Raw genomic sequence first — 12,909 nt, 5'->3', positions numbered from 1 at the left:
TCGTATCTGTCACAATGAAGGTTATCGATCAAATGCATGCATTTGAAATTTAAAGTGGGCCTCAGTATCCATTGGAGGTGTTCCCTGGGGATTGACAGAAAGCCTGATTGTTAATATATCAAATCAGAGACACCAATCTTGTAAATAAACCAGTGAACGAGCGAGTCTGGATCAGCAGTAATTAGAGGTGTGTAGCTGAAACACAATAAAATTTTGTTGGACCCTCTTGGTGTTCTGGCGTCGCCTCCCTTTGCACATTTTGCAAAGACTCCTAAAGGTGACATGCTCATTTTGTTTACCTGGCGGCCAGTTTTTGACCGCTAACCTCCAGCATGGTGGCCATGATGTAGCTCACTCTACGCTTTACCTGCTTGGATGGATTTCCCTCACTGTGGATCCTGACTTGGTCATAACACACAGTGGCCGGCAGGTTATCCTCACCCATCATTAGAGGTGTCCTAGGTGACACATGCTAGGTACCTGTATTTATATAGCACAAACATATTCCACAGCGCTGCACAAATGGAGGTAATACCAGAACTGTATTTCAATAAACCAAGCTAGACACTTGGGGTACCTGGTATGTACATGTTACCCTTAAAACATAATTACACTGTTTGGGCACTGGCCCAAACCCTCTGACTTTCTGAACCCAGCGTGTACCATAGAGCAGGACTAAACACATGGAAAGAAGGTCACTTCCGCTAACGAGACCTGGCCCCTGACGTCATTTCCGGTGTTTCGGTGCCCGGCTCTGCGCCTGCGCAGTGAGTTGGTGTTCCAGCTGAGCCCCGTGCCAGGTCACCGGCCGGTTTCTGGTGTTACAGGGAGTTGCGTTGCCGTCACCATGAGCGGGACTTTGGCGAAGATCGCCGAGATCGAGGCCGAGGTGAGGGATAACTTTCGGTGTTCCTGCAGATTGCACTTACTCAGTCACTTAGCTCGAACACGTGTGGGTTTCAGAGAGGGCCAGCAGCACATTGGGCATCAGGATATATGGCCCAGGGTGGCCAGGGTGAGGGATATATGGCCCAAGGTGGTGGATATATGGCCCAGGGTGGTGGATACATGGCCCAGGGTGGTGGATACATGGCCCAGGGTGGCCAGGGTGGTGGATACATGGCCCAGGGTGGTGGATACATGGCCCAGGGTGGTGGATACATGGCCCATGGTGGCCAGGGTAGTGGATACATGGCCCAGGGTGGCCAGGGTAGTGGATACATGGCCCAGGGTGGCCAGGGTGGTGGATACATGGCCCAGGGTGGCCAGGGTGGTGGATACATGGCCCAGGGTGGCCAGGGTGGTGGATACATGGGCCAGGGTGGCCAGGGTGGTGGATACATGGGCCAGGGTGGTGGATACATGGCCCAGGGTGGCCAAGGTGGTGGATACATGGCCCAGGGTGGCCAAGGTGGTGGATACATGGCCCAGGGTGGCCAAGGTGGTGGATACATGGCCCAGGGTGGCCAAGGTGGTGGATACATGGCCCAGGGTGGTGGATACATGGCCCAGGGTGGCCAGGGTGGTGGATACATGGCCCAGGGTGGCCAGGGTGGTGGATACATGGCCCAGGGTGGCCAGGGTGGTGGAAACATGGCCCAGGGTGGCCATGGTGGTGGATATATGGCCCAGGGTGGTGGACGTGTGGCTAATGTTGGCTATGGTGGTGGACAGTAGGTAACAGTCTTTAACTGTGCTTTGCAGATGGCCCGGACTCAGAAGAATAAAGCCACAGCACATCACTTGGGTCTGCTGAAAGCTCGCGTGGCCAAGCTGAGGAGGGAGCTGATCACACCGAAAGGAGGTGGAGGAGGTGGTCCAGGAGAAGGTATGTGTACCCTGGTACTTTGCTGACTGGGCCATATGGCGTGCTCTGAACATGAAAGTATTCATTCTACGTTTTTATTAGTAGTCGAATGTGCTTAAAAAAAAATTGTTTACAAGTCACACATGGTAACAGTCTGCTTTCCCGCATTTTATCAGTCTCCCTCAATGGTCCGAAACTTTAGTGCTGCTGGATGATAGACCTAATTCCTCTGAATGCAGTTTGGTGGGTCAAGAAAAATGCTGTCATGTTGTATACAGAAGATTCAGCTACCAGGAATTTTGGGTTCTGGAATCCCTTGGGTGTGAGCATTATGGTTTCATACAGTTTGTACTCTCACCAGGTTTCGATGTTGCAAAGACTGGAGATGCTCGAATTGGATTTGTGGGATTCCCTTCTGTGGGAAAATCTACACTGTTGAGTAACTTGGCTGGCGTTTACTCTGAAGTGGCAGCCTATGAATTCACAACTCTGACCACAGTGCCTGGAGTCGTACGATACAAAGGAGCCAAAATTCAGGTGCTCAGACCTTTTGTTTTTATTTAATTTTGGAAAGGGGATTAAAGTGTTAGATGATTATGTATTTGATAAGTATCCACAACACCACAGGAGTCTACTGCCACAATGTGTAGCTACAGGTCAAGAGCAAAATGTGTGTAAATGGATGCAAGAAATACAAACTGCAGCAACCTGCATTTTAATGTAATGCAAAACAAGACTCTTCTTTAAAAAAAAAAAAAAATCTTATTTTAAAAGACATTTGCAGGATCTGTCAGAACTTTATTATTATTTTTTCTATATAACACAATTACCACTGTAATTTACAGGAAAATGTTTATGATAAAATAGCCTTACACAATAAATGCGTTCTTGACCTTACCCAAATACCCTGGTTTCGGTGATGGATATTATTATAATTGTATTTATATAGCGCCAGCAACTTCCATAGCGCTGTACGATGAGTGGATTAAAGGACCACTCTAGGCACCCAGACCACTTCAGCTTAATGAGGTGGTCTGGGTGCCAGTTCGCTCTAGGATTAACCCTTTTTTTTTTTTTATAAACATAGCAGTTTCAGAGAAACTGCTATGTTTATACTGAGGGTTAATCCAGCCTCCAAATCCTCTAGCGGCTGTCTCACTGACAGCCGCTAGAGGCGCTTGCGTGATTCTCACTGTGAAAATCACAGTGAGAGCACGTAAGCGTCCATTGGAAAGCATTGTAAATGCTTTCCTATGAGACCGGCTGAAAGCGCGCGCAGCTCCTGCCGCGCATGCGCATTCAGCCGAAAGGGAGGATCGGAGGCGGAGAGGAGGAGGAGAGTTCCCCGCCCGGCGCTGGAATAAAGGTAAGTTTTAACCCTTTCCTCATCCTAGCACCCGGCGGTAGGGGGTCCCTGAGGGTGGGGGCACCCTCAGGGCACTATAGTGCCAGGAAAACGAGTATGTTTTCCTGGCACTATAGTGGTCCTTTAACAGACACGTCATTGTAACCAGACAAGTGGAAGTTTCGGTTGAGGGCCCTGCTCAGTGAGCTTACATGCTACAAATTAAATTATTGACAGATACCCGTACAAAAGAATAGTTTTATGACTAAGTGCATATTACACAAAACAACAGTTATCTAAATAATACAGCCACATAGGCCAAACCTTCTAAAGGACCAAAAAGGAATTACTGTATCAATGCTGCAAATTAGCAATTGTTTAACATTACAATATTTTTAAATGAAGGGTTACACTCAGTATAATAGTTCTAACACCAGACACCTACAGATTGATGTAAACAAAAACTTATTTTCCAATCTACAATCAAATAAAATATTTAACCATCTTGATAATTTAAAGCATAGCCATAACATAGACTAACCACTTTTTTTTTTTTTAAATTTTAAAAATGAGTGTGCCAGTTTCTAAATATGGAATCACACACGTGAAGGCTTTCTCTGGGTTATCTTAAAGTGCCAGTTGTGTATATACTGCAGTGTTTTAGAACAAGAAGGAAAGTGTTGCATATACTGAAATTTTGTTAGTTTCTCAAAGTAAATGGCTACCATATATTTTCACTATGTAAAAGAAAAGAACAAAAAACTTTTTTTTTTTAAATTTAATTTTATTATTTATACCACATATATGCAAGTAAATTAAAAATTACATTGTAAATTAGTGTCTGTATAACCCAATGGAGTCGCCTGAATATATTTCTACTTAAAATACACTTAAAGTCTCTGGCATGGTACAGGAAAATGTATCTTATTTTAGTACCATTGTAAGCTTTGAATTTATCTAAAGGTTTTATTCACTCAATTGGGTTGACATAAAACTACATAAAAAGATAAATAAAAAATTCAGCCCAACCAAGAACTAGTTGTATCAGGTCCAAAATTGTGGGGATTCTGTAACATTTAGGAAAGCTTGTTTCTTCTGCACCAATTAAAAAGAAATGTTGCATTTTGCAGCTTTTGGACTTGCCTGGAATCATTGAGGGAGCAAAGGATGGGAAGGGCAGGGGTCGACAAGTCATTGCAGGTACAGTTTCTTTTATTTTTGAATCTTTCTTTGACTGTTTTATGTGATTACTTTGAAATTGTATTGAAGGAACTTAACATACTGCTGTAGTGTTTATGGTGCAAAGAGTGTCCTGGCACTCTACCAAAGTAAAGAGTCAAACCATTTAAGAACGGTTTGACGACTTACTTGGGGTCTGCAGGGTGCCTGCCGCCACCTCCCTTGAAGATGGAAGCCTCTGCCGGGAGCTTCGGTTTGCTTCATTGAGATAAGACCTGCTGTTCAGTGCTGGCTCATTGACGAGAGCGTTGGCTGATTGCTTCAAGCCAGTGGATACTTCCCTGTGGTCAGTAGACCCTGGTTAAATTGTCATTCCATTGACTACATACTGTAAGAGGGCATCAGGACCCTGCTTGAACCATAACCACTACAGCTGGATGTAATAATTATGGTATTTGGAGTGTTCCTATAAAATGTCTCTCCTTGCGCTTTCAGTGGCTCGGACATGCAACCTGATCCTCATTGTACTTGATGTGCTGAAGCCATTAGGACACAAGAAGATCATTGAGAATGAACTGGAGGGATTTGGGATCAGGCTTAATAAGAAACCGCCAAACATAGGATTCAAGAAGAAGGACAAAGGTGGAATAAATCTTACAGCCACTGTAAGTCTTATTGGTAAAATGTGTCTGGGCTGGAATTGAAGACGAGATTAGGTGATGTACAATGGGTTGAAGGAGCTGGGTATAGTATGCATGGTAGTAGTGATTATTATTTTTTTTTATATTCAATAGAAATTGATATATAATTTCCCATAGTTGACAGATTTTTTTTAAAAAACAATCTTAAGAATATAACTTAGAACTGTCTATTGCCAAGCCTGGGGCTGAGAAAAATGTATTAGAATTAGTACGTACATACACAGGGCCGGACTGGGAGAAAAATTCGGCCTGGGCATTTTTTTGAGCACAGCGGCCCACTAAGAAGGGGGCGGGGCAGAGAGGGTGTGTTTCGTCATCACCAATGACAAACACGCCCCGTCTCAAAGTGAGCGTTGGGTCAATGCTCTTCCAGGGCAGAGCTCTAGCATGAGAAAAAATGCCCTGTATTTGTTCTGCACAGTGCAAGCAAGTTTAATAACATGCTTGCACTGTGTTTCCTTGCAACTTGTCTCTGGTGTCTCTATAAATGGATACCAGGAGACAAAAGGGCCAGGAAAGAGTATTGTGCATGTGTTTGGAGCCTGCTTGTGGTATTGTGTGTGTGTAGAGTGAGCTGATTGTGGTGTGGTATTGTGTAATAAGGTCGGATTTAGTTGTGTTGTGTTTGTGGTGTAATGTAATGCATATGTGGCTAGGGGCTGTAGAGAATGTGTGTATAGGGGATGTAGTAAGTGTGTGCATACAGGCTATAGTGTGTGTGTGTGTGTATATATATATATATATATATATATATATATATATATGTGATGTAGTGTTTGTAGGGGTTGTAGAGAGTGTGTGTGTTTAGGGGTGTAGCATGTGTTTGTTTACAATTAATCTAGTGTATGTATAAGGGATCCAGAGTATGTATGTTAGGAATGTAGTGTGTGTGTGTGTGTGTGTATATATATATATATATATACACATATATATACACACATATACACAGGAGTCTAGTGTGTGTTTGAAGGACCCAGAATGTGTAGGGGATTTCGTGAGTGTGTGTATATAATGGAATCAGAGTGTATATAGGGATCTAGTGTGTGTAAATGATCCAGAGTTGGGTAAGGGATCTAGTGTGTGTCTGGAATGTAATGTGTTTAGGGGTGCTGTGTGTGTGTGTGTGTGTGTGTGTGTTATATATATATATATATATATATATATATATATATATATAATATAAATATGTTTGGAAGTATTGTGTGTTTGGTGCAGTGTGTTGGGGTTCTGTGGGTATGTGTGAGGGGTGCAGTGGGTGTCTGTGAGGGGTGTACGGTGTATGTGAAGGGTGCAGTATGTGTGTGTGAGATGGATGCTGTGTTTGAGGGGTGATGTGTGTGAGGGTGCCGTGTGTGATGTGTGCTGTGTGTGACGGGTGTGAGAGTGGTGTGTGTGAGAATGTTAAAAGGGTTTGTGTGTTGGGGGGGTAAAAAAAAACAAAAAAACACAACTAACAGGCATTATGTCCCCCCCCTCCCTTCTTACCTTTAGCCTGGGAGGGGGGACCGGCATGGTGGTACCAAGGAGAGAGTGGGGGGGGGACCGGCACTCGCAGTCGCACACCATCCCTGGTGGCCCAGCGGTGAGTGAACTCTAGCCTGTGGGGATGGAGTTCACTCTCGTGAGATCTGGTCGTTGCCATGGCAACGCTCCGGATCTCGTGAGAGGAACCCGGCGGAGCTGCAAGATAGAGCTCCGCCGAGTCCTCTCCCTCCCTCCCCAGCCGCAGGTCTATTTAAATGGGCCGGTGAGGGAGATCTTTGATCTCCCCACCGGCCCTTCATGGCACACAGCGGGGCCGGCGCGCACATAGTGCCGGCCCTGCATAGACCGGCAGGGGAGATCCTGGGACCTCCCCTGCCGGCCTCTGCCCATGGCCACCGCTGCCCACCGGACATTTTCCCGGTGTGCCCGATGGCCAGTCCGGGCCTGTACATACATATGTACGTACATTTCTAATGCATAGCTTTCAATGGGAGGCCAGTGATAGGCTAAGAGCCTCACCTGCTATACTTGGCACCCAGAGCAAGGCTTCCTCTTTGCTTAAGCCAAGGCCTTAGTGGGAGACAGGAGGACTAACGTACAAAATACACAGTCCAGCGCACTCGCTTATTCACTAAACAATAATTTCATATCTCACAGATTGTAATAGTTTTATTTAAAACACCTCACCTAGGCAAACAATGGGGATTTAGCTACATTATATGATCAAATATAGGAGGACGAGCACTTTGGTTAAACTATTTAAGCTGTTATCCCCTTAAGGCAAGAAGGTGTCCAGAACCTCCAAGCACTATAACTGCTTAATTGAGATGAAGTGATTATGGTGCCCTACGTTTAACTTTAATTAATACACTGCTCAAAAAAATAAAGGGAACACAAAAATAACATCCTAGATCTGAATGAATTAAATATTCTTCTGAAATACTTTTGTTCTTTACATAGTTGAATGTGCTGACAAAATCACACAAAAATAAAAAAATGGAAATCAAACTTTTCAACCCATGCAGGTCTGGATTTGGAGTCACACTCAAAATTAAAGTGGAAAAACACACCACAGGCTGATCCAACTTTGATGTAATGTCCTTAAAACAAGTCAAAATGTGGCTCAGTTGTGTGTGTGGCCTCCACGTGCCTGTATGACCTCCCTACAATGCCTGTGCATGCTCCTGATGAGGTGGCGGATGGTCTCCTGAGGGATCTCCTCCTAGACCTGGACTAAAGCATCTGCCAACTCCTGGACAGTCTGTGGTGCAACGTGACGTTGGTGGATTGAGCGAGACATTATGTCCCAGATGTGCTCAATTGGATTCAGGTCTGGGGAACTGGCGGGCCAGTTCATAGCATCATAGCCTTTGTCTTGCAGGAACTGCTGACACACTACAGCCACATGAGGTCTAGCATTGTCTTGCATTAGGAGGAACCCAGGGCCAACCGCACCAGCATATGGTCTCACAAGGGGTCTGAGGATCTCATCTCGGTACCTAGTGGCAGTCAGGCTACCTCTGGCGAGCGCAGGGAGGGCTGTGCACCCCCCCAAAGAAATGCCACCCCACACCATTACTGATCCACTGCCAAACCGGTCATGCTGGAGGATGTTGCAGGCAGCAGAACGTTCTCCACGGCGTCTCCAGACTCTGTCACGTCTGTCACATGTGCTCAGTGTGAAGAGCACAGGGCGCCAGTGGCGAATTTGCCAATCTTAGTGTTCTCTGGCAAATGCCAAACGTCCTGCTCTGTGTTGAGCTGTAAGCACAACCCCCACCTGTGGACGTCGGGCCCTCATACCACCCTCATGGAGTCTGTTTATGACCGTTTGAGCAGACACATGCACGTTTGTGACCTGCTGGAGGTCATTTTGCAGGGCTCTGGCAGTGCTCCTCCTGGCACAAAGGCGGAGGTAGCGGTCCTGCTGCTGGGTTGTTGCCCTCCTATGGCCTCCTCCACGTCTCCTGATGTCCTGACCTGTCTCCTGGTAGCGCCTCCATGCTCTGGACACTACGCTGACAGACACAGCAAACCTTCTTGACACAGCTCGCATTGATGTGCCATCCTGGATGAGCTGCACTACCTGAGCCACTTGTGTGGGTTGTAGACTCCGTCTCATGCTACCACTAGAGTGAAAGCACCACCAGCATTCAGAAGTGACCAAAACATCAGCCAGGAAGCATAGGAACTGAGAAGTGGTCTGTGGTCACCACCTGCAGAACCACTCCTTTATTGGGGGTGTCTTGCTAATTGCCTATAATTTCCCCCTGTTGTCTATCCCATTTTCACAACAGCATGTGAAATTGATTATCACTCAGTGTTGCTTCCTAAGTGGACAGTGTGATTTCACAGAAGTGTGATTGACTTGGAAGTTACATTGTGTTGTTTAAGTGTTCCCTTTATTTTTTTGAGCAGTGTATATCTGTATAAAACATAAAGGGACATTTAAAACTGTGTGTGGAAGTACAGAATAATTCTCATATCAAGTGCAAGAAACGGAGAGAAAAAAACCCCAGGTTTGTCTTTGTATCAGAATTATGTTATTACAGATATTCATAGCAAGTTCTGGGGAACAGAGGGTAGAGAGTAAAAAAAATAAATGCATATATCAAATATGATTGTGACTGTGTAGTTTCACAATGTGTTCTATATAGGTTTTTCTTTTCTTAATATCACTTTGTCATTATATGGGGAGAGAATCCATGTGGAAACATAACGTTGGTTTAAATGCTCATCCCACACCAAATATAAATAGGGTTATTCACTAAAGTGTAAATTATTGGAAATTCATAGTGAATTTTAAATTGTAGACCAAAATAGCCGAACTGAAAGCATTGGTGATTAGGAGAATTTTTCAGCTATTCTGGTCCAACATTTAAAGTTTATTTTGAACTCCCAACAATTCCCACTTTAGTGAATAACTGATAGTATGTTGTAAAGATATGCTAAGGTGTGTGAGAGGGACCTGCATATCAAGAATTTTGCAGTGTATCCAGATCTACATTCCATATTGCTGAGTCTGACCACTAGATTTGTATTTTTGTTGTACTCTCCCTAAATGAACTAAAGTGTCCACCAAAGAACCAGTTTCGATACATTCTTAAACTGATCGATCAGTCTAAAAACTATTTGAATGGGGTACTATGCCAGAACAATCATTTAATCCACCCATTGTACAGCGCTACAGAATTTTGGTGGCTCTATATAAATAATTAAGGAAGAGTGCACTGTAGGCACATACCTATTGACCACAAACCAGTGAATTATTTGTTTTTGAGATGTTGCTTTAATTTCTTCTAGTGCGCTCAGTCAGAGTTGGATAATGAAACCGTGAAGAGCATTCTGGCAGAATATAAGATCCACAATGCTGATGTTACTCTGAGGAGCGATGCTACTGCTGATGACCTTATTGATGTAGTGGAAGGCAACAGGTCTGAGTGTGATTATAGCAAGACTGCTCAGTTCTTTAGATTCACAGAGCTAGAACTCTAAACATCATATCTCTTGCAGGGTTTATATTCCTTGTATCTATGTATTGAATAAGATTGATCAAATCTCTCTGGAAGAGCTGGATGTGATCTACAAAGTACCACACTGTGTTCCCATCTCTGCTCACCACCGCTGGAATTTTGATGATCTCCTAGAGAAGATGTGGGATTACTTACGGCTGGTTCGAATGTGAGTGACTGTCATAAGAATATGGAATAATCTAGAAAAATAAATGTTTTAAGAGAACCATCAACATATTTTTACACTTACTTTGCAGTTACACCAAACCCAAGGGACAGCTCCCTGATTACACGTCTCCTGTTGTACTGCCCGATTCCCACACCGCCGTAGAAGATTTCTGCACAAAGATCCACAAGAACCTTATCAAAGAATTCAAGTAGTAAGTGTTGACTTGGCTGATTAATGGGTTTTAGTGTGTTTTTTTTTTTCTTTTTCTAATCTGAGTTAACTTGAACTAGAAAGACCTAGATTTGATAATGATTGATAATTCTTCTCTCCTATCAGTGCATTGGTTTGGGGATCATCCGTAAAACACAATCCTCAAAAAGTTGGCAAAGATCATGTCATGGAAGATGAAGACGTCATACAGATTGTGAAGAAATAATTCCTTTGCGTATGCTCCAGACCTTAAATTTCTTGGATAGTCCTGTGCAAGCTCTGTAAATATTTCATTCTTTAAAGTCCGCATTTCATGCTTGCTCAATAGTTTCCTTTTGACATCTCTCACTAAGCCGTAGTACTAATTTTTGTAAATCAAATCATGGATAAAAGGGACAGTTGTTTACGATTTATCATTGATGAATACATTGCATCTGCCTAGAGAGGTGGTACAGGCAGGGCCGGACTGGGGATACAAAGCAGCCCTGGAAAAAAAAATCTATGCCAGCCCCATAAGTCATTGTGCTATGTAGTGTGTGATCTATATATATTCAAAATATTAGTCCTTTCAGGGTAATTAAATTATACAGTAAAGCATACTCACATGCAGACACAGAATTTTACTGTTGCACACAAATAGGCTCACTGACAATCTCAATGACACACACACGCTCAATACAGACAAGCTCACTGATGCATGCACACTCTCCCTACAGACAAGCCCATTGACTCACACATGCTCCCTACAGAAGAGCTCACTAACACACATGCTTACTACAGAAGAGCTCACTGCACACCCATGCTCCCTACAGACAAGCTTGCTCGCTTGCTCACTACCAGGCACACACACACTGACCTGCTTCTTACCTCCACATCCCTTGGAGCTCCTGGAGACCGGTTGTTTGGGAAGCAGGGACGCTTTCCTGCTTTCCATTCTGCATTTACCGGGACCCCCGCCGCAATATTTTTATTTTAAATCCCAGTCGGCCATGTGCGAGCTGTCTCAGCCCCCTTCTCCCATGGGTCCCTGTGCAGCCACACAGCTTGCACATTGCTGGCCGGGATTACAGGAGCCTAACCAGTGATGAATAGGGCTGTCAGCCCAGCCTCAGGTGCCGCGGCTCACCAGGAAATTTCCCGGTATCCCGGTGGGCCAGTCCGGCCCTGGGTACAGGCAAAGAACAGAATCCCTCAAATTCAAATATGCAGAACTTGGGATGCTAAACAAAAAAAAAGTGAGTTTTGAAGGCATTTGATATACATCAACATAGATGCACCAAAATTTCGGCTGAAATTTTTTTTGTAGTGCATAGTTTAACAGACATGATTGCATTAACAATTCAGATGATTTATATATCACAATGAAAGATAACATGAAAAGTCAAAAATACTGCACTTGGGGGGAGAGAGAAAACACTATGGGACAGGGAAGAGGGAGGATAGAACACTATGGGATGGGATAGGCAGGGAGGAGAACACTAGAGTGGGGAGAGAGGACCACAAAGGGAGAAGGGAAGTTTTTCATATTAGATTCAAGTCATTAAAAAGTCTAATAATTATGGGAGAGAGTCGTTTTTGCTTTTCAGTCAAGGGCATCCTGATTTTTCGGTTTTGGCCCAGCATTTTCATTTCTGTGCATCACTACAGCAGGACAATGTAAGAGAACCATCTGCCCTCTTTTTGTGTTTTTTAAGCTGCTCCATAAATGAATACACATTGCTTTATAAGAAATGCAGATTCACAACTGGATCTATCCTGCAAAATAGATAATTGGGAACAAGGCATTGCTCACCAGATCGGGAGGTAAGGCCCCTGAGCCAGGTATAGTAATAAACAATAATAGTAACAAAAAAAATATATACAACCTGACCACAGGCGAATGGCAGAGTATTATCTATAAAATAAGAATAAAAAAATAACATAGTGTATACTGTGTATTAAAATTTGGTGAATAATATGAGGATGGACTACCACTCACATTTACCAGAGCCGTACCAGGCTCTGTATAGCAGGCTCAAAGGTGCCAATACTGGCTAGTGAAGCTCCAAGGCAAAAATATGCAGGATTCCGTGGTAAAAAAGAATTTATTTTATGAATAAAAATATCAATATAAAATAACAGACTCCCGGTTATAAGGGGGTGGAACCCAAACAACAAATGTTATAAAATCAAGGTATCCACTTACCCCAAACAAAGTAAACCGTCTGAGTAAGTATAGAGAACAAATAAAATACAATCAAATGATACAAGGTTCAGCAGACGCGTTTCGGCTCGGTGGCCTTCTTCCAGTGCTGATTTTCGGGTCCTCGTGGTTTGTTTAAATGCGCCCGGCATTGTAGATCACCTGTGCGTGCTTTTCTTCCGTATACGTCATTTCCGGTAATTACGGATGATGTCATTTCCGGTATCGTCAGTTGGAACGCACGGTGGAACGCATGTAGCATTCAGTAGTTTCCGGTCTCGGAAAAATTACATTAAAAAAGAATTGATTATATGTAAGA

General features: G+C 43.8%; 1 protein-coding gene across 1 annotated transcript; it reads left to right on the top strand.

Moving 5' to 3' along the window:
• The first annotated feature begins 717 nt into the window (after window positions 1-717).
• DRG1 (developmentally regulated GTP binding protein 1) lies at window positions 718-10,733 on the top strand. The gene is made up of 9 exons (XM_063454560.1): window positions 718-889; window positions 1,705-1,828; window positions 2,169-2,344; window positions 4,283-4,352; window positions 4,827-4,996; window positions 9,821-9,951; window positions 10,031-10,198; window positions 10,287-10,409; window positions 10,535-10,733. Exons 1-9 carry the CDS (start codon window positions 848-850, stop codon window positions 10,632-10,634), a joined length of 1,104 nt encoding a protein of 367 aa, XP_063310630.1. The 5' UTR covers window positions 718-847; the 3' UTR covers window positions 10,635-10,733.
• Window positions 10,734-12,909: the final 2,176 nt, after the last annotated feature.

This window comes from Pelobates fuscus, chromosome 5, assembly GCF_036172605.1.
Source record: "Pelobates fuscus isolate aPelFus1 chromosome 5, aPelFus1.pri, whole genome shotgun sequence".
Classification (NCBI taxonomy): domain Eukaryota; kingdom Metazoa; phylum Chordata; class Amphibia; order Anura; family Pelobatidae; genus Pelobates; species Pelobates fuscus.
This window is presented reverse-complemented; position numbering and strand designations above follow the sequence as displayed.